Source organism: Neoarius graeffei, chromosome 9 (genome assembly GCF_027579695.1).
Source record: "Neoarius graeffei isolate fNeoGra1 chromosome 9, fNeoGra1.pri, whole genome shotgun sequence".
NCBI lineage: Eukaryota > Metazoa > Chordata > Actinopteri > Siluriformes > Ariidae > Neoarius > Neoarius graeffei.
Window position 1 is genome coordinate 42204374 of NC_083577.1, and position 21188 is coordinate 42225561.

Sequence of the window (21188 nt, forward strand, 5' to 3'; positions counted from 1 at the left end):
GACTTGCAATTTGACAAATATAATTAATATACACATTGTGAGTATATATACTGAGTGCTTAATTTTTTTTTTGTTTCAGTTTCACTAAAACACAACCGTAGACTGCTATTATTTGCATCTACAAACCAGAGGTGGACAGTAACGAAATACATTTACTTGAGTACTGTACTTAAGTACACTTTTTGGGTATCTGTACCTGACTTGAGTATTTTTTTTTTGGAACCTTATGACTTACTTCACTACATTTGAAAAACAAATATTGTACTTTTCACTCCACTACATTTCTATCAAGGTCCTCGTTACTATGAAGCAGCTTTGAAAGTGGATGTTTTTTGTTTTCTTTTCTAAAACGTGATTGTTTGTTTCGCAGGTGACACTGAGACAGCCGATCAGTAATCACTAGGGTCACTTCACGTCCATAGACTGCATAAAATCAAGATCAATGATTTCTCAGCAGCATTATTTGAACACGATCAGTTGATGGCAGAACGGAAGGAGGTGGCTCTTCTGGGGAATGCACGCACCCAAGGCCCATGAACCCAAGTTTCAGTTTTCTGAAAGGAATAAAGATTAATTTTGTTTTAAATTTTTGCTTTGTTTGTCGAAAACAAACCACATCACGGGCTATAAAAACTCGCCATTCAACCTGTGGAAGCATATTGAAGTATATAAACGTTTTATTCCAAGAGAAAGCTCGCGATGAAGTTGTCTGTGCTTTTAGAGCTAGCGATAATGCTGCAATAGCTATGCAGTCTGGTTAGTCAAATTACTTTCTATGGATTTGTCCGCCAAGTTGCCATCGCCTTGTCCACGGCTAACGTTTAGAGTAGAGTGGGGGAAAAAGCCCCCCTTAAGGAAAATTCAGTTTTTCTCCAAGTTGAAATGAACCATGTGTTTAGTTTTAATCATAGTTTTTGACAACAGTGACATGAACAATAATGCCACCTAAAGTTTGCCTAAAGTTAATACTTAATTTTTTTTTTAACAAAAACAAAAATTGTGCCAAGGGGGCCTTTTACCCCCCCAGTTGGGTAAAAGGCCCCCTGAGGTGGGGCAATAGGCCCCCTCACTCAAAAAAAGCTGTTTGGATAGCAAAAGTGTTTACTTAAGCCTATAATGTGAAAGAAACAAGAAAATATCCCTGAATTAATGAATAGATACATTATTTTATTATATTTCGCATTTTAATTTAAATATAATTTTGTGTGGATTGAACATGAATTAACAAAGAACAAGTGCATCAATAAATAATGCTAATTGAATCAATGAATTCATTACATTAACATATTATAAATACAGTAATTATGATAAAAGGAAATGATGCCCCCTGGGCGCCATTTACCCCACCATTAAGGGGGCGTTTTACCCCACAGACTACACTTTTACAAAAAAGGGTCTTACTTTCAAAATGTGATTCAACTTTTTATACCTAATGTATTTTTTTTAACGTACTGACTTGTCTACTCATACCACATACACAGCTGTGATATCTGACGAAATAGCAGCTATCTAAATACAGTTTTACTGATATCTGAAAATTATATCACTTACCATGAAATTTGATTTCTCTCCGCTGCGTTGCTGATATGCGATCCACAGTGGATATTTGTATATCCCCGTTGTCAAGCCAGTCCATAGCAACAATAGAAATGTAACTTTGCGCCATCTGGTGGTTATTTTGGGTAAAACAGGCCGGGGGCGTATTACCCCACTCTACTCTACACATAGCTAGTTAACTTGGACACTGTTAGTTAGCATGTAAAAACAGAGTTACGCTAACAAGAATAACCAGGGGTTAAATTGGGCCGGGGCTGTCTGGGGCTGAGCCCCGGCACATAAGCTCGGAGCGGATGGCATATGATCACGCACACATCAAAAGCAACAAACCCTTTTCACGATTTTCAGTTCTGAATAATTAAATATCGTTTTATTAATCAATAAACCCATGACTTTTATGAGATAGATCATAGTTTTCCTGATAACAAGACGACCTGTCAAAGCTATTTAGAACAGAACTTGCGATCAGAGATTCTGGTTTCTGGAACACTGCGTGGGTTGCCAATTCCGCTTTTTATAAGCGACTTTGGGGTTTCTTTTTTTGTGAGCTTGCTTTAAAAAAATCAGAAGTCGTGGTTTGCGGGTTTTTGGGCTTGTGTTTCAGCGTTGTGACTTGTTTATAATTTTCTCCGTACACCGTCTCCCCTTTTACCTGCATACGATCCTAATCCATCAGAGGTGCTTGAACGAACTGTCTGTGCATTTGGCGAGTTCAATTTCCATAGTCCCCAGTTATCGACAGAAATTAGCCAGGGGGAAGGGGGAGATAATCATTATCATATTTTTTATTATTAAAAACAAAATATCAAATAATACTGAAGAGGGGAAAAAATAATACTGATCTAAATATGTTGTGTTTTTATTTTTAGACAGTATGTGTTTAGCAAAACACATACTGTCTAAAAATAAAAACACAACATATTTAGATCAGTATTATTTTTTCCCCTCTTCAGTATTATTTGATATTTTGTTTTTAATAATAAAAAATATGATAATGATTATGTTCACTGTATTGTTAATATTATTAGTGTTTTATTATTTATTGTTAATATTTAATTTAATGTTAATTTATTATTATTTATTGTTAATATTATTAGTGTATTATTAGTGTAATTATTATTGTTATTATTATGTATTCAATTATTTATTTGGCATGTGGTGCTTTTTGTATTGTCTAGAACATGCATAAGATGAGCATATTATAGCAGCAAAATAGAAGCACAATCATTTGAATGCAGCAAAACTTTTGCTGCATTCAAATGATTGTGCTTCTATTTTGCTGCTATAATATGCTCATCTTATGTATGTTCTAGACAATACAAAAAGCACCACATGCCAAATAAATAATTGAATACATAATAATAACAATAATAATAATAAATGCTTCTAATGTTATAGTGTTGTTTGTATTTGGTTGCATTCACTGCATGAATATATTTGATTGACAATTTGACTGACAGTGTTTTGGCATATTTAACATTTATCCTCCAAAATAAATCAACTGTTTTGGTTTAAGATTGTCCAAGCCTTCAAATTTTCTCACTGAACATTTCTCCTTCACATTTTTCACCTGTAGGCATGTGACAAGATTTAACATGATATTGCTCAACCTACCTCTGTAAAGTCAGCTAACAACTTATTAAAATGCACCAGAATTCAGCAAATAACATGTATGATAATAAAAAAAACTTCTGGGGGAGGACCCCCAGACCCCCCACTAATCATTTCCTTCAAACCAATGTACAACAACCTGTACAATCTGTTACATTGACCAACCAATCTACATTCAAACTGCCATAATGTGTAGGGGGGCACTACAAGACACACATAGGCCTACAACACACAGATAAGGTGTATATCTCTGTGCAATATGATATGGTTATCAAATTAGAGGGTTATTTTCCAAAAAGTATATTGGGGCAGGGCGGCAGGGGCGGGTACGAGGCAGAGCCCCCCCACCTAACCAATCCCAATTTAACCCCTGAGAATAACGTTAACTTATCTGAAGTCCTTTCAGAAATATGTTTTAGCATAATATTGGCAAATAAACAGAATGTAGAAATCTTTCTTTTCTAGTAGTATTAGCTACCCAATATAATTTCGAGTTTGAAAAGAGTTTGCGAGCATGTCAGGTGGCGCTTCACTGACTAGCTAGCTTAACGTTAAACCACCATGATGCACAGCATGCGTTCATTTTGTGAATTCACATTTCTGTCTTTGGCAACGGCGTTAGGTTTTGTAAGTGTTGTGGCAATAATACAACAACATACATGTCAACCTTTGGTCAATCAAACCTGTATAACCAACCTCCAAAATCCATATTTCCCTTATAAAATCCGTATAAGATGCAAATTAAAATAATTTACCTAAAATTTGAATGATATATCCCAGTTACTTTTTATTCAATATTAATAACAGAAACCTTCAGAATGAATACAAAGCTCCAATGTTTGACAAAAACACAAAGTGTTATCAGCGTAGTTACGAAGGAAATACTTCGTTGTTTGGAGACAGGTTTCACCGAGCGGCTATTATGCACGAGACTTCATATTAGCCACAAAGTCAGGAAAATCTGTTCGTAAAATTATGTTATAATGACCAAATACAATGAAAAGTATTTTTCCAGTCTCACCTGTGAAAGGTAATCCCATGTGATCTCGTTTGGACGGTAAACCTGTTGGTACAGTTAAACGCAGCACATGAATGAGGCATCTTTATTCTCGGCTACTTTGCCACATCCAATATGGCGGCGAGGATGACGTATGATTCTACGCAGAAAGCGGCGTCTATGTCTATGACTTTACGGTTGACGGGATTCTCGCAATGCGGTGTGCGCATGATCAAAAGTGGAACGAAGATAACGCGCGATTTCATAAGACTCTTTACTGGCTGTCTGTGGTGTACAGTACGTTTGTAAATGTTATGCGCTCTTTTATCATCGTGGGAATTGATTATAGCTCTAAATAAATATTGAAGTTTTTTTAAAGAATCCGTATAACTTTATTTATACGCCCGTATACTACGTTTATTGAATCAAATCCGTATAAAATACGGACATTCCGTATAGGTTGACATGTATGCAATAATGCGATGACATTAAATATACTTTTAATACTTTTAAAAGCAAGTACTTCAACTTAAGTAAAAATTTGACTGGAGAACTTTCACTTGTATCGGAGTAACATTTAACCAGTGGGATCTGTACTCTGACTTAAGGAGTGCAAAAATAAATAATTTTTGGGGACAATATTATCTTTTATTTATTTATTTATTTTCTTTCCAATGAATAAGTTTGCACTTCAGTCACGTGAGGATCTTTTGTCCGAGTCCGTCGATTGTGCGCATGCGCAGGAATGGACTAGGCTGAATCTCAAATGGTTCCTCGCTGCCTCTGTAAGTGCACTAACCGGGTGACAGATTCATGACTTACACACCCTATCGAGTGCACTATGCGCGAGGTCGGATTGAGTTCAGCCTTAGACATGGACGAATTTGCTAGTGTTGAGCCACGAGTCTGTTCTGCGTACAAACGGTTGTATTGGTGAATTTTAGCCGTGAAACTGGTGTGTGTGTGTGAGAGAGAGAGAGATGTGTGTTCAGTAGTGTGGTTGTGTGCGTTTTTATACTGTTGTCTGGTAAAGTGTGATGCCCTCGTTGCAGACATTTTTACAGGAACATGAAGCTTAATGTCGGTTCTGTGAAGCGGTATGGAGTGAGCTGGGCTGTCATATTTGTTTACAGCTAACTTGGTAGTGTAGCGCGAGCTCTAACCTGTACACTGTTTACACACATCTGTACACTGTTTACACACATCTGTACACTGACATGTATGTAGGAGTGAGTCTCTCAGAAACCACATACTGCATCATGTGCTGATTATTTACCGGAAATAGGTTAAACAATACATACATACATATTATCTTCATCTAGGGCACATGTTCCCATCCCCATCCCAGGTCCTGGAGAACCCCCTGCCCTGCACACTGGTGTTTTCCCAGGCCCCAACACACCTCATTTAACTAATCAGCCAGCTAACAGCCTTTTCTGAATTGAATTGAATTGAATTGAAGTGGGTGGGATGGAGCAAGGAAGACACTCAGATGTGCAGGACAGGGGGCACTGTGGTGTAGTGGTTAGCACTACCAGCAAGAAGGTTCTGGGTTCATGCCCAACAGGGAGTTGGAGTTTACGTTTCCTCTGGGTGCTCTGGTTTCCCCTATAGTCCAAAGACATGCGGTCAGGTTAACATGGGGCAGTCATGGGTTGAAGTGCCCTTGAGCAAGCCACCAAACCTCCAACTGCTCCCCTGGCGCTGTACAGTAGCATAGCTGACCACTGCTCTGGGTGTGTGTTCTGTGCTTCAGATGGGTTAAATACAGAGGAGGTTAACACGGGGCAGTCATGGGCTGAAGGTTGGGTTGAAATGCCCTTGAGCAAGCCACCAAACCTCCAACTGCTCCCCTGGCGCTGTAGCATAGCTGCCCACTGCTCTGGGTGTGTGTGTGTGCTCATTGCTCACATGTGTGTGTTTACTGGTTCCTATGGGTTAAATGCAGAGCAGGAATTTCACTTTCTCTTCTTGTTTCTCCAGGACAGGGTTGGGATCTAGAGTACTGTACAGATTGCACAGTACACTTGACTTTACACAACCTAGTATAGACTATTACAGAGCCCCTAAAGTCCCAAAATGTGGTTTTGTATGTGCAAGATGCATGCACCATAGAATAGAATATCTTTGTCATTGCACAAGATTAATCCTCAACACCATTCACTGTTATGTACCAGAATTCTTACGTCATCCTTGTGCAGCTCAGTACAATTCTACTGGTTATATTTTACTTTCTTCTGATATCTTCTTTATATTATGTACAATACTTTTTCCTGCTTTGTTCCACCCTGGATGACTTGCATATCAATATTTCTAATCAGTACGTAATCTTCAGTTTGTGTAAAATAGGTCTCTTTATGATGAAATTAGAGATGGCCCAGTATCACTATAATACAAAAAAAAAGTATTGTGGATTGAATATCAGAGAAAATATATTGGATATCTGATCCTGTAACAAATAGCTAAGATTGGAATTGGATCTGCAGGAAAAAATTTTGAGGGGTGGGGAAGGGGTTGAAAATATTGACATATAAAGAGACTTAACTGTTTTTTCTCTTATTAGGATTTTTTTTTGAAAATTATATTATACTTTATTGTATTCGTTATGCTTTGTAAGTGATATTTGTGTGAAAGAGTTTAACCATTTTTAAACTTTGTAGTTTTTAAAGAAAATGGTAGCAGATTGATATTGGTATCGGCTGATGCTCAAGGTTTCAGTGTTTGCATCAGAAAAGAAAGTGGTATTGCATCTTCTTTTTTCTCCTTTATTTAAGATTGTTGCACATTTTTCTCTGAATAAAGACCAGTTTAATTGTGCTGAAAATGTCCCACTGTGACGTCAGCACGATGCACAACCATGAACTTCTCACAGGAATAATGAAAATACAGCACCAACCAAGAAATTAAAAATGATTTCAATATAAGGATATTAAATATGTTTTAGGATTCATTGCTGCATAAACTGTGATGTGATGATGTATTTAAATCTAAATATCTATATAACATATCCATGTAAAGTTTGAGAGTGTTGGTTCCTGTGTGTTCAGCGTGTGCCGTTAGTAGATGGCGAGACAGTGGGAGCAGCAGCGGCAGATACGATGGCGCTGTGTGAACCGCACTGGGATCAACACATACCCTGGCCAAAGATTCGAGCTTTGCAGTCCCGCCTTCTCGTGGCCTTAGTGGCCCTGGTTTGCTTCATAAACAGCTATGACGGAGACTTTGTCTTTGATGATTCAGAAGCTATCATCAATAACAAGGTATTGTCTGAGCATTGGACTAAACAGACAGTGCTGAGTTTCCCAAAAGCATCGTAGCACAAAGATCATGGTTAAATGGTAGAGCGAGCAGCACAATGAACACACTCTGTCCTAGTTAAGATGCTCTTAGCGTTAAGAGGCTTTTGGGAAACCCACCACAGTTCAAAGATGTCACATCCAGCGAACAATAGTCTATTTATTGTTTGTTGAAATGGGAAACAGAAAGTAGTCTTCTTGATTTCAGACAGTTTATTTCAAACATTGTATTGTGCATGGTGTTTGTGACAAACCAGTGTTTTGTTTGAACTGGTTTCCAGGACCTAAACCCAGCCACTCCTCTGAGTAACATCTGGAAAAATGACTTCTGGGGAAGCAACTTGAGCAGCAACTCCAGCCACAAATCCTACCGGCCGCTGACTGTTCTCACCTTTAGGTAAACTCACCTCCCCTTCTTCTGTGGATGGGAATCTGAAGGGTTTAACTCCTTCCTCAACATGGCACTGACATTGAGTGACCTGATCATTAACATAACATTACAGGCTAGCCTGCTTATATGAAATAGTTTTAAATGACCTTGCATAATTTAAAGACAAATGGTTGGAAGTGCAATTTTATTCTCAGTAGGAAATCAGAAGAGGTGGCCTCAAGTACTTCCTTCATGGAAGAAGCAATAATTGGTATTAAATTGGGATGCTGCATATATTGTCTTTTCTCATGTAAATGTCTACTAATTTCTGTATTGGCTTTGCCATTTGAACTCAGCAACAATGAATTTCTATACAAGGGTTATTTAGTCTACGTCTTATCCCATGCTGTTAATGAGGCTGACCCTGTTTTGCATATTCTATAGATAATGGCTCATTTGACTATTCCCTTATGCAGCTTTTGTAAGGTTCATATGGACAAAGTCAACAAAAATTTGCACAAATGTGGATGTGGTGCATATGAACTCTTCTCTACTTATACTAATATGATTGCGGCTGAAGCATTGAGCATTACAATGTGGCGGCGTTTCAGTGCCTTTGCTTATCTTACAAGATAAACAATAATTCTGAAGAAAATCAGACAAATTACATAGGTATGGATGTTTTGTCTCATAGCATCATCTGTCAATGCACAGAGATTCAGATGATTCTTCTGAATTGATCAGGATTATCCCATTCTAAATTATACATCTGATACTATTGTACTATTAAAATGTAGATTCTAAGTTGGAATAAATAAAGCTACACAGAGTTTTAATTGATTTAGTTAATTGTTATCATGGACAACTGAGCTAAATTGAAATATTCTACTAAGAAAGTAGAAAAATGATGATGGAAACATATACTGAGCATACATTTTATTTATTTTATTTGTTTATTGCGTGGGCGGCACGGTGGTGTAGTGGTTAGCGCTGTCGCCTCACAGCAAGAAGGTCCGGGTTTGAGCCCAGCGGCCGGCGAGGGCCTTTCTGTGCGGAGTTTGCATGTTCTCCCCGTGTCCTCGTGGGTTTCCTCCGGGTGCTCCGGTTTCCCCCACAGTCCAAAGACATGCAGGTTAGGTTAACTGGTGACTCTAAATTGACCGTAGGTGTGAGTGTGAATGGTTGTCTGTGTCTATGTGTCAGCCCTGTGATGACCTGGCGACTTGTCCAGGGTGTACCCCGCCTTTCACCCGTAGTCAGCTGGGATAGGCTCCAGCTTGCCTGCGACCCTGTAGAACAGGATAAAGCGGCTAGAGATAATGAGATGAGATGAGATTTGTTTATTGCTTCATTTATGTCTCATTTTACTTGCGTGATTTTTTTTTTTTTTACTTGGACACAAAGACAAACTTAACTTCACATGTTGCTCAAAAAGCATTCATTTTGCAGACTAATGTTTGATTAGATTGCAGCTCTGTGTTTATTACAGTGATGTGGACTTGTGCTGTATTGACATGACGGTGTTGTCTGCAGGTTTAACTACCTCTTGGCTGGTGGGCTGCATCCGGTGGGTTTCCACGTGCTCAATATCGGCCTCCACTGTGTTATCTCGGCGTTAATGATTGACGTCTTTGCAATATTAATTGCGGGTTTGGCCTGCGATGGGAAAGCTAAGAGACTCACGCATCTTCCAAAAGCATCTGTCTTGGCTGCTCTGTTCTTTGCTGCACATCCAATTCATACAGAAAGTGTAAGTAAAGAAGATGACATAACTCAGTGTGACAGTTCTTCCAGCAAACAAACTTGCTACAATTGCTCAGCTGCCCTGACACTATATAAAGCATACATTAAAAAGCCCTACTCAGTTGGTGTGCGTTTGGACCAATCAGCTCAGCTAATGGCTGCACGATAACTGCTTTAACCTGCCAAAGATGTATCAAATAGTGATTGAACTAGACATTGAGGCATGGGCTACTCCACTGACTGGCTTCCTTAATCAGGTACAGAGAGGCTAGTACAGGACCTGGTGGGGGAGCTTCAGAAAGACCACTGACTTTGGCCTACTGGATTTATCAAAGGATCTGCAGCCATTGCCCCAGGACTCCAGCCAGGGCCAACCGCAACTCTCTAATGAGGGGGCCTCCTGCCTTTGTCATTAACTTGGCACCTCCAGAAATGCAAGCAATTTCACAGGCCAAAGGGCAGCGGAAGTTTTAACCACTGTACAAACAAAAGCCAATTAAGCTGGTTGTAAAATGTTTGGCTGCCGCTGAAATTACTGCCCTTTTGCAAAGCATTTATCCCCGAGTTAAATAGCTGTTTGCTTTATATAACGAACCACAGAATATTCTCAAACAAAGACGGTTCTTAAATAGCTAGTATTATCTTTTAAAAGTCTCTTTAATGTGTGATGCTGCCCTCTGTGTTTGCTATAGGTGGCTGGCATTGTGGGTCGGGCAGACCTCTTGTGTGCCCTGTTTTTCCAACTCTCCTTCCTTTCGTACTGCAGAGCATTTCAGGGTGAGTGAAATGGTGGAGACACTGCTGATTTATTTGCTTTTCCACTGTACTCTGTAATGCGAAGTATTATGCTGGCTGTACTTTCCTGTCTCTGTTTAGCTGGTGACAAGACCGAAAAATTCTCAGTGTCATGGGTAATGGTCAGCCTTCTGCTCTGTGCTGTGGCTATGCTATGTAAAGAGCAAGGAATTACAGTTTTGGTATGTATATGAACATCCGTACATTTATACGGTACTGTACATGCGTGTTTGTTTTGTATGGTATAATGCAGTATAAAAGCAGAGTATGTGATGTTATTTGTAATGGCATCTATTTTTTTTCTTTAGGGAGTGAATGCTTCGTTTGATATTCTCGTGATCTGCGATTTGAATATCTATGACCTGACTCGCAGACTTCTAGTCGCAAAGAAAATTGCAGATGTCAGTGTCCTTCTCACACAGAACATGCAGACTTAGTTGGTGATGGCATAAAAGCTGGCTGGATTTATGTGATTTTTCTGCCTTTTTTCCCTGCATTTTGTTTTTTAAAAAAATTCCCAACTTCTGTTCAGGTTATTGAGAAGGTCAGAAATGGACTACTGGTCAGACTGTTCCTACTGCTTTTGGGTGGCTCCTTGTTATTGTTTGCAAGGTGGAGGATTATGGGTACAGGGCCTCCAGCATTCACTGAAGTAGACAACCCAGCTTCATTTGCTGAAAATGTTTTCTTTCGGGTAAGATTTTATTATTTTGTTTTGTTAATGTTGATGTGTGTTTTGGTTTTATCTTGGTAAAAGTTTATTTGGAAGCAGGGTGTAAATAATTTCTTAGTAGAGCTGTTTGTATTCTGTGTGTACTGGATTTCATTCCGGTAGATTATGTGTGACATTATTGTAGCAGTTACTGCCCTCTTTTCTGCCTGAACCTTGTACTGATTCGTCATTTGTTTTATCTCTCTAGCACAGTGTCTTGACAGATCTTTTTTTTTTCCATGTTCCTCTCGTTTGCTGTGCTTTTGATGTTGAACACCTCCTGTTCTCTTTGATTGGCAGATTGTGAACTATAATTACTACTACTCCTTGAATGCATGGCTGCTGCTGTGTCCCTGGTGGCTGTGTTTTGATTGGTCAATGGGCTGTGTACCTCTTATTAAATCAGCCGGTGACTGGAGAATCGTCTGGCTGCTGCTGCTGTGGGCCTGCTTGATTGGCTTGATAAGGCAAGCTCTGTGCTCCCCAGACAGCAGCGAGAGAAGGTGAGAATCGCACAATCTCTAAACAGCACTTTCCACTCAGTCAGTGGGTGGAAATACAGCTTGAGCTTCTGCTACACTTGCTTTGGTTAAATGGATTGTTGGGGGGGTAAGGGCATTTGATTTTAGATAGCTCGAATATATTGTGCCCATTTCAGTAAACACTTTGTGAAATATTTTTATTAAAGTGCTTACTCTGTGCAGCAAATTTAAAGTACTCTCTATTGCAAAGGGCATTCTTTACAGTATTATTTGTATGCTAATTAAAAGTAGCTCATAAGTAACAAAATATAGAATATATAAGATTGCTTTCCTGAATTATTGATCAAAATGTTTCCCCTCAGGTGTGCTGTCAAACTTGTTGTCTTGGCTTAGTTGTACTAAGCGCAATGAAAATGTGCTTCTTTAAAAGTGATGTATAAATGGCTCGTCCAAACAGCTGAAAAGTGGTATTTATACAGCCTGATCATAAGATGACATCTGTGTCTATGTTTGTTGTCAGGACTCTGACGTTTGGTTTGGTGCTACTGATCACCCCCTTCCTGCCAGCCAGTAATCTGTTCTTCCGTGTTGGCTTTGTGATAGCTGAGCGGGTACTATACCTCTCCACTGCTGGTTACTGCCTCATCCTGGCCTACGCAGTGGCTTACTGCTGTTACCGCTGGAGGAAACCCAAGGTAGGCATCCTGGCCTGTGACATTTCTCTCTTCTCCTTCCTAATCTCCACCCTCAGGCCATACTTCATTGTAACTAATGTAGCTTTTAGTTCAGGCTCTTGGCACCATACAGTCCTGTTTAATGTGCTTTTTTTTTTTTAATGTGCTTATCTGATCCATCCCTAACTCCCACCTGCAGAAGCTGCTGCGGGCGGCCATGTTGGTCCTGCTGGGTGTCAACGTGGCACGCTGCGCCTTGCGCAGTCAGCAGTGGAGGTCTGAGCAGAGCCTCTTCACCAGTGCCTTGTCTGTCTGCCCGCTCAACGCTAAGGTAAGGTCTTTCATTCATACACCATTCTCTAACATACAAAGCAAGAGTGCTGTGTATTGCCATCAATTGTGACACATGTATTTTCACTTGGGATTGAAAAAAGTCAAAGAGTCTGGGAAAAAACAACAGAGTCTGAGCAATAAAGCCGATGACCTTTTCTGGCTCTCCTCCTTCTTTCGGAAGGTTCATTATAATGTTGGCAAAAACCTCGCTGACCGAGGCAACCAGAGTGCTGCAATCAAATACTACAGGGAAGCTGTGCGGTACGTGCTGAGAAACGTATTTTATTAGTGCAGCCAGCAAATGAGGCCTTTCTTAACATTCAGCACTTTTAAATGGTAAAAAGGCTAATGTTGCTAAGAGAAAGTGATAAACACAAATGTTCAGTTAACATGCTGTCTGTGTAGCTGTCTGTTATATACCTCTATATTTACGATGTTTCCTATAGGTTGCATCCAAAATATGTTCATGCTATGAACAATTTGGGAAACATACTGAAAGAGAGGAACGAGCTACAGGAGGCAGAAGACATGCTCTTGACTGCTGTTCTCATCCAGTATGTGAACAAAAGACTAATGCAATCCAGCATGCAATGAAATAATTATATATATATATATATATATTAGGGCTGTCGAAGTTAACACGTTATTAGTGCGTTAACGCAATTTAATTTGATCGCGATTAAAAAAAATGACGGCGTTATTGGAGGGTACAGTGAATTGGGCTCATCTTGGTAAGGAACAATGCAGATTTTCATGGGTGACTAGCATGCAAAATAAAGCTAGTTATAACATTAACTTTGTGGTAAAAAGTAGCTCTACAACTTGTCAAATAAACCCGCAGCATGGTCAGTTAAATTGTAGTCTGCATATGCGATGCGGTGCGAGTTCCGTTTACTTTCACTTTACCAGGTGAAATGTGTTGATATCTGATGGGCTACGATCGGGAATGCGCACATTCCCTTTTCTCCACCTGTAGATTATAGGTAGCCTAGCGATTTCCAAATAGCCTACTGCTTCACTTGAATGAACTTGCAGGAGTCAAACTACTTCCTCTTTGCTCTTCGAAGTGTAGCTTGCAGCCATTACAGTTGAGAAAAAAAAATACAGTCTGTTATTTCTCCAAATTGTATTTTGCACATAGCCTATGCCCAACAGATGTCTGATAGGCTACATTGGAAAGAATATGCTGCATGCCTAGATCTAATATCAAAACCCGAATGCCAAATATTTGTGCATTAGGCCGATATGTTGTCTATCATAGAGAAGATGAGCCTTATAATTGACATGGAGCATCAGAGCATATATTCAAATGTTTGCTCTGATGTAGAAATGTATTTGAGTACAATTTAAACAGATGTTTAAAGATTTTTTTGCAATTAATCGCGATTAACTACATAATTTTATGAGATTAATCGCGATTAAAAATTTTAATCGTTTGACAGCCCTTATATAAAATATACAGGGTTAGTCAAAATTATGTTAACACTTAAATGGTAGAAACCATTTATTCACAAAACATACATCATGTGTGCAAGATGATTTACAGGACGGTCTCAATCGGTTCATCATCATGTTCAACACACAAAAACCAGCAAGCAACAGTACCATTTAAAGAATAATAAAAATAATAATAATAAAAATAATCCATTTGTGTTAACATAATTTTGACTAACCCTATGTGTGTGTGTGTGTGTGTGTGTGTGTGTGTGTGTGTATATATATATATATATTCACACACACACACATACATATATGTATGTGTGTGTGTGTATATATTATATATATAAAATTTGAGATAATGATTTGATGTTTCATCCTTTATATTTTCTTGACTTTCTGGAGGCCTGATTTTGCTGCTGCTTGGATGAATCTGGGAATTGTGCAGAATAGCTTAAAGAAGTTTGAAGAGGCAGAGAAAAGCTACTGGAATGCTATTAAATTCAGGAAGAAGTATCCAGATTGCTACTACAATTTGGGCCGACTGGTGAGCCTTGTGATTTTCAGTGTTTTATTTATTTATTTATTTATTTTTTAATATAAGAGAGATTAAAGTAAATTCAAACTGAAATTAATCCTATTGTTAAAATAGTATTCAGGAGTGTATCACCTTTGTAAATAACCACTAGATCAGGTCTAGGATTGTGATGGCTGAATTGGTTAAATATGAACTGTCCTTTTATTATTAATTTTTTATTATTTATTTATTTATTTTTAGTATGCAGATCAGAATCGCCATGTGGATGCTTTGAATGCTTGGAGGAATGCCACCATGTTGAAGCCTGATCACAGCCTGGCATGGAATAACATGGTTATACTACTGGATAACACTGGTAAGGTTCAAACAGCAAAGATTGCTGAGGTGATATACGTGTAGGCTTTTTTGTTTAAAGTAGCTTTTAATAACCAATTCAGGAACCAAAGTGCCTCTTTAGTCTATAGCCTCACATGTATAAAATCTATAGATGAACTCTAATCATTTATCATTACAAAAATGTCACTCGGCTGACTCACCACACCACACACAGTTGTTGTTTTTTTTTTTTTAAAGGTAATGGGAGGGGTTAACTCTGAATGGATGTCCCGTGATTATAATTCTCTATAATGTATTTATTCTAACCCTCATCCTCTGTACAATTGCACTGCTGTCTGCCTGCACAGAAGATCACGAAAATACCAAGAATATATAATTGTACCTTGTTTTTACACATGCATAACAATCATGGTCATCCTGGCCTGTGATATACATGTGGTGTGTGGATTCATATACAATGGAATATTAGATTAATTATGCTTTTGCCCGGAAATGTGATAAGAACAGGGGTTCCCGAACTTTTCCATGCCAAGGCCAAACAGCATTAGCTTCTGGCTGGGGACCCCCTTTGCAAACCCACAGACAATGCTACAAAATATGTAAAGAAACATCAACTTTTAGAATGTTTTCTCTTTTATTCAATAGTCAATAATTGTTACATTTGTTTAGCATAAGAATATTATTAACTAACATGTTTTCAACACAAATATTTTTGCACTGAACAATAAACTGTATAACCTCCTGTAGTACCTGATTCAACTCGTTATCCATCCTTTTTGCGACCAGTGCCTCGCGATGGAGCATGCAGTGTGTGGCCACTACATGCGGGGCCTTCTGCTTAATGAGAGCGGTCACTCCACTGATCTTCCCGGTCATTGCCGCGGCTCTGTCCGAACACACCCCCACTCAACGGGTCCAGTCCAATCCGTTAGACTCGATGTAATCATCCAAAACTTGAAAAATGTCTTTCCCAGTAGTTCTTCTTTCAAGTGCTTTACAAAATAGTATTTCCTCCACAAATCTTTCCTGTGAAATAAATCTGATGTACACAAGCAGTTGGGCCTCATTGGATAAATCTGTGCTCTCATTCCGCTGAAGTACGAAGTATTCGCTGGCTCTCACCTGCTCCAACAGCTGAGCAGATACGTCTTGAGCCATGTCACCAATCCGTCGGCTCACGGTGTTATCAGAGAGTGGGACAGCATCGATTTTTTTGGCAGCATCCTCACCAAGCAATTCTCGGACAATGTCTTTGGTGGCTGGTAAAATCAAATCTTCTCCAATTGAGTGAGGTTTTTTTAGCACAAGCAATGTGGTACGAGGCTAAAAATGATGCCTTCAGGGCCCGCTCGGGAACAGTAGCTTGCTGGGTGAATGCAGCAGATTGCCTGACCAAATGCTCTTCTTTGCGTCTGAAGAAATCTACTGTTTTTTCGGCATCTGTCAGATGTTTTTGTACCAAGTGACGCTGAAGTTTCGAAGGTTTTAAAGGAATAGTCCACCGTACTTCCATAATGAAATATGCTCTTATCTGAATTGAGACGAGCTGCTCCGTACCTCTCCGAGCTTTGCGCGACCTCCCAGTCAGTCAGACGCGCTGTCACTCCTGTTAGCAATGTAGCTAGGCTCAGTATGGCCAACGGTATTTTTTGGGGCTGTAGTTAGATGCGACCAAACTCTTCCGCGTTTTTCCTGTTTACATAGGTTTATATGACCAGTGATATGAAACAAGTTCAGTTACACAAATTGAAACGTAGCGATTTTCTATGCTATGGAAAGTCCGCACTATAATGACAGGCGTACTAACACCTTCTGCGCGCTTCGGCAGCGCATTGATATCTGAGCTCCGTATCAATGCGCTGCCGAAGCGCGCAGAAGGTGTTAGTACGCCTGTCATTATAGTGCGGACTTTCCATAGCATAGAAAATCACCACGTTTCAATTTGTGTAACTGAACTTTGTTCATATCACTGGTCATATAAACCTATGTAAACAGGAAAAACGCGGAAGAGTTTGGTCGCATCTAACTACAGCCCCAAAAAATACCGTTGGCCATGCTGAGCCTAGCTACATCGCTAACAGGAGTGACAGCGCGTCTGACTGCGTCTGACTGACTGGGAGGTCGCGCAAAGCTCGGAGAGGTACGGAGCAGCTCGTCTCAATTCAGATAAGAGTATATTTCATTATGGAAGTATGGTGGACTGTTCCTTTAAGCACTCGTTTGACAGGGTCTCCAGACAGAGGACGCATTTTGGGCAATCATGGCCATTTTTCTGTATGGCTGTAAAGCCATACTTAATGTATGCTGCCTCATATTTTCGGATTTCAGTTGTCCAGGACTCCTTAGTTTTTTTCGCAGCAGTGTCCTCCACAGCAGGGCTGTTGGTTTGTTCCTTTGGTCTCTTCTTCAAAAACCTGTCCATTTTGCGCTAGCAATACACTAGCTTGAGGAGCAAAGCAGCTTGATAAATGGCGCGAACCGCAATGCGCAATGTCACAGGCAATCGGAGAGATGAGCATGGCAAACAACGTTTCGATATGATGTATTATTATTAATAATTACATTTTATAATAATGATTAAAAAACTAATTACAATATATTTAATAATACTTATTTTAAAAAAGTATATTTTTTTCCGCAATTTTTTTGTTATCGTCCCTCCAACTTTCTGAGGCCCCCTGGCGGCCCCCACTTTGAAAACCACTGTATAAGAACACTACTTTATTTGGAATGGTGTTTTATTTTTAGATAATTGTATGCATGTAAACATGGTTATTTATACACAGACATTGTTGTTTTAATGTTTATTGTAAAGCAGCTGAGCAGTTTTGTAGATGGAGAGCATCATATGCCACACCTGAGTGAGTGTTCTTATTAGAAATACCTTTGATCCCGCAGTTGGAAAGAAAATGATCCCAAATCAAATCATTCACTTTTTCCTCCCTCCTCCTTAGTGTGTGAGGTGTGAAGCTCCATTCTACAGATACTGAGTGTCAGGTGCACTCGGACACATGGGGCCCTCTCGCATAATTAGTCCACCCTTTAAACCAATTAGTTTTCGTTCTTTATATTTTGCTCCTTATATGATAACAGGCGAGGTGGTTAACTCGGGTAGCTATTCTCTAGTGCGTTTATTATTTCATTTTAACTGTGTACCAACTGTGTATGGTTGAAATGACAAAGAAAAAAGAAACCTTGATCAGCGCAATAATATCATTAACATTCTTCACTGTGTGTAATATGTACACACAGTGTATAATGTATTAATTGATAGATAATTGTGTGAAGAATTTTGGTCTCAGAATCATACTCAGGTAAATGATACCCAGACATCATAAACACTCTGCACGGTTATACTGGAACACCAGAAATCATCAATTCTTGAAATTTATGTATGAATTGTTTGTGGGACTGTTTTAAAGCCGATCTAACTTGGGTGTGTGGACAGTGACCTGCTTTTCAAACAGAACCATTTTAAGCATACACTTCTCCCAGCCAGGTTGACAACCACCAGAGTGATTTGGCTCTCTTCTTCACATTTCCCTGCCAACAAAAAAAAAAATTCTGGCACTGAGAACTTCTTCCTCTGCATTTTAGCCTCATCTTATCTTCAGGTCCCACAACATAAACTACCAAAACACTGGAAATTAATTGCTTCTGGTCCTTGTTGACTTCTGTAAGTAGGATGAGACGACATGCCTGAGTGCAAAGCATGAGTCATGTTCAGGCTCCTGTGGCGGAGGAGAATCTCTGCTGTTCATGAATTAGTTAAGGGGCGGCCAGTATGATGGGAAATGCGACTCTTTTGACTCTGGTCAAAGCAAGTTTTGACACCCAGATCAATAAGTCAGTAGCCCTTGTGTTGAAGCCTAATTAGAAAACTAAACCAGTTGGAGGGGAAAAACTTGTCTGGACATTAGCACAACTTTATTCATCACACACTTGTGAAATTCCTCATCTCATCTCATCTCATCTCATCTCATTATCTGTAGCCGCTTTATCCTGTTCCACAGGGTCGCAGGTGAGCTGGAGCCTATCCCAGCTGACTACAGGCGAAAGGCGGGGTACACCCTGGACAAGTCGCCAGGTCATCACAGGGCTGACACATAGACACAGACAACCATTCACACTCACATTCACACCTACAGTCAATTTAGAGCCACCAGTTAACCTAACCTGCATGTCTTTGGACTGTGGGGGAAACCGGAGCACCCGGAGGAAACCCACGTGGACACGGGGAGAACATGCAAACTCCACACAGAAAGGCCCTCGCCGGCCACGGGGCTCGAACCCGGACCTTCTTGCTGTGAGGCGACAGTGCTAACCACTACACCACTGTGTCGCCCTTGTGAAATTCCTCTCTGCATTTAACCCATCTGAAGCAGTGAAAACACACACACCCAGAGCAGTGGGCAGCCATGCTAACAGCGCCCGGGGAGCAGTTGGGAGTTAGGTGCCTCGCTCAAGGGCACCTCAGCCCAAGGCCGTCCCATATTAACCTAACCGCATGTCTTTGGACTGTAGGGGAAACCAGAGCACCCGGAGGAAACCCACGCAGACACGGGGAGAACATGCAAACTCCGCACAGAAAGGCCCTCGCCGGCCACTGGGCTCGAACCCAGAACCTTCTTGCTGTGAGGCGACTGTGCTAACCACTTACACTTACAACACCGTGCATTACTGACAAATGTGGGGCTCCTGTTCGGGTAACACTAGTACAGGATTGTTGTTTTTTTTAATTCTCATTGTCGGCACATTTTTAAAATAATACCCCAAATCCTCAATTCGTGTGTGTCACTAAAACAAGGCCGTATTTTAATATTTAAGAGTTATGGTATGGCCTGATAAGTGTGTTGGATGTCTCCTAATTAATTCTGCCTAGTTATTTTCTCCGTTTGATTGTAGGCAATTTGGCTCAAGCAGAGATGATAGGAAGAGAGGCTTTGAAGATACTACCTAAAGACCACACAATCATGTTTTCATTAGCCAATGTACTGGGGAAGCAGCAGAAATACAAGGTATGTTTTCCTAACTGCTTTATTTTTCTCTTACACCGAGTGTGCAGTTAGAGCAAGGACAGCCTTCAAACCATTTCGTTATAAAGAAAAATAAATGTCATCTTTCTAGTTCAAAGACTTTCACTTATAACTAGCTGTGGCAAACATACCATTACTGCAAGTTCATTTTCTCTTTAGGAGTCGGAAGGTTTCTTTGTAAATGCACTGAAGATCAATCCCAATGCTGCCAGTTGCCATGGCAATCTTGGTAGGTTTTTCATTTCTGTAGAAATGTATCAGGGTTCATCTCTGCAAGATATTGTCTTTAGAAGTCTTTTTTTCCCTTTGTTTGTTCTGTTTGCTACTGGCATAAATCGATGAACAAAGCTGGATACCACTGATCAGTTGTCCAGACTTAAAGGAGGCTAATGATGGATTATTGTAATGTTTCTGGTATTAAAGGACTGTGTATTTTGTGCTGTTGCAGCTGTTCTGTACCACCGCTGGGGGAAGCTGGACTTGGCTAAGAGGCATTATGAGCTTGCTTTAAAACTGGATCCCAGTTCTCCAGGGACGAAGGAAAACTACAACATGCTGAAACGCAAGTTAGAGCAGCAGCAGCAGCAGCAAAGGACAGTTGTTTAAATTGAGCTTTGATACTAAATGCCGCATTTATATGAAGCCTGTGTCAAGAATCCGATTAAAGAGACTGTCCTCATTTATAGTGTGTACTTTTCTATGGCAACAGTTTGTGTTACAAATGTAAATGAAGATGAGTGATGTTGACTCAGCGATATGTGTTTGGAGGTCAGAGCTGTGGCTTTGGAGCAGAATCTACATGTAAGTTCTTCTCTTACATGTGGCCCTTGGTGTTCAGGAATGTGGAACATATCCACCATCTTTTATTCTTGTCTTTCATCTTGGACACTGTTATGTCAGCTGGCCCTCTGTTTATTAGTCTATTTGACTTTGTAATTGTTAAGCATGTTACCATTGGCTATTGATCAAGAATGTGCTAGTCATACTGACAAATTGCATTTTAAAACCTCAGTAACCAAGAGTGAGTCACATAGCTGTGAGATTATCATTGGTTTTTTGTTAGCGTGCACATTCCACTGTGTCATAGTAATGTGATGAGGAGTTAGGATCCTAACCCTTCATTGCCTCCAATCCTTCTGTAGTTAATGTAAGAAAGGTGTTTTGCAAGTGTGCATCGTTGATGTGCAAGAGCCCAAGGGTCACCGCGAGCAGAAAGCCAGCGGCAATGGCAGAAAAGAAAACAGCACAGCATGGAGCAGAAGCTTCAAAGG

The 21188-nt window shown here is 39.9% G+C and overlaps 1 protein-coding gene across 4 annotated transcripts; it reads left to right on the forward strand.

Annotated features, from left to right (window-relative positions):
• Positions 1-5004: 5004 nt before the first annotated feature.
• On the forward strand, positions 5005-20596 carry tmtc4 (transmembrane O-mannosyltransferase targeting cadherins 4). 4 transcript variants are annotated; one of them, XM_060929530.1, is made up of 18 exons: positions 5005-5089; positions 7213-7425; positions 7743-7858; positions 9365-9581; positions 10267-10351; positions 10451-10551; positions 10678-10770; positions 10902-11063; positions 11382-11584; positions 12084-12258; positions 12437-12568; positions 12752-12831; positions 13017-13124; positions 14413-14554; positions 14786-14900; positions 19787-19899; positions 20077-20146; positions 20366-20596. In XM_060929530.1, exons 2-18 carry the CDS (start codon positions 7264-7266, stop codon positions 20521-20523), a joined length of 2232 nt encoding a protein of 743 aa, XP_060785513.1. In that variant the 5' UTR covers positions 5005-5089; positions 7213-7263; the 3' UTR covers positions 20524-20596. The 4 variants fall into 4 exon arrangements, with proteins under 4 accessions (XP_060785513.1, XP_060785512.1, XP_060785511.1 ...); XM_060929529.1 differs by having other exon boundaries at positions 5024-5306; XM_060929528.1 differs by having other exon boundaries at positions 5024-5120.
• Positions 20597-21188: the final 592 nt, after the last annotated feature.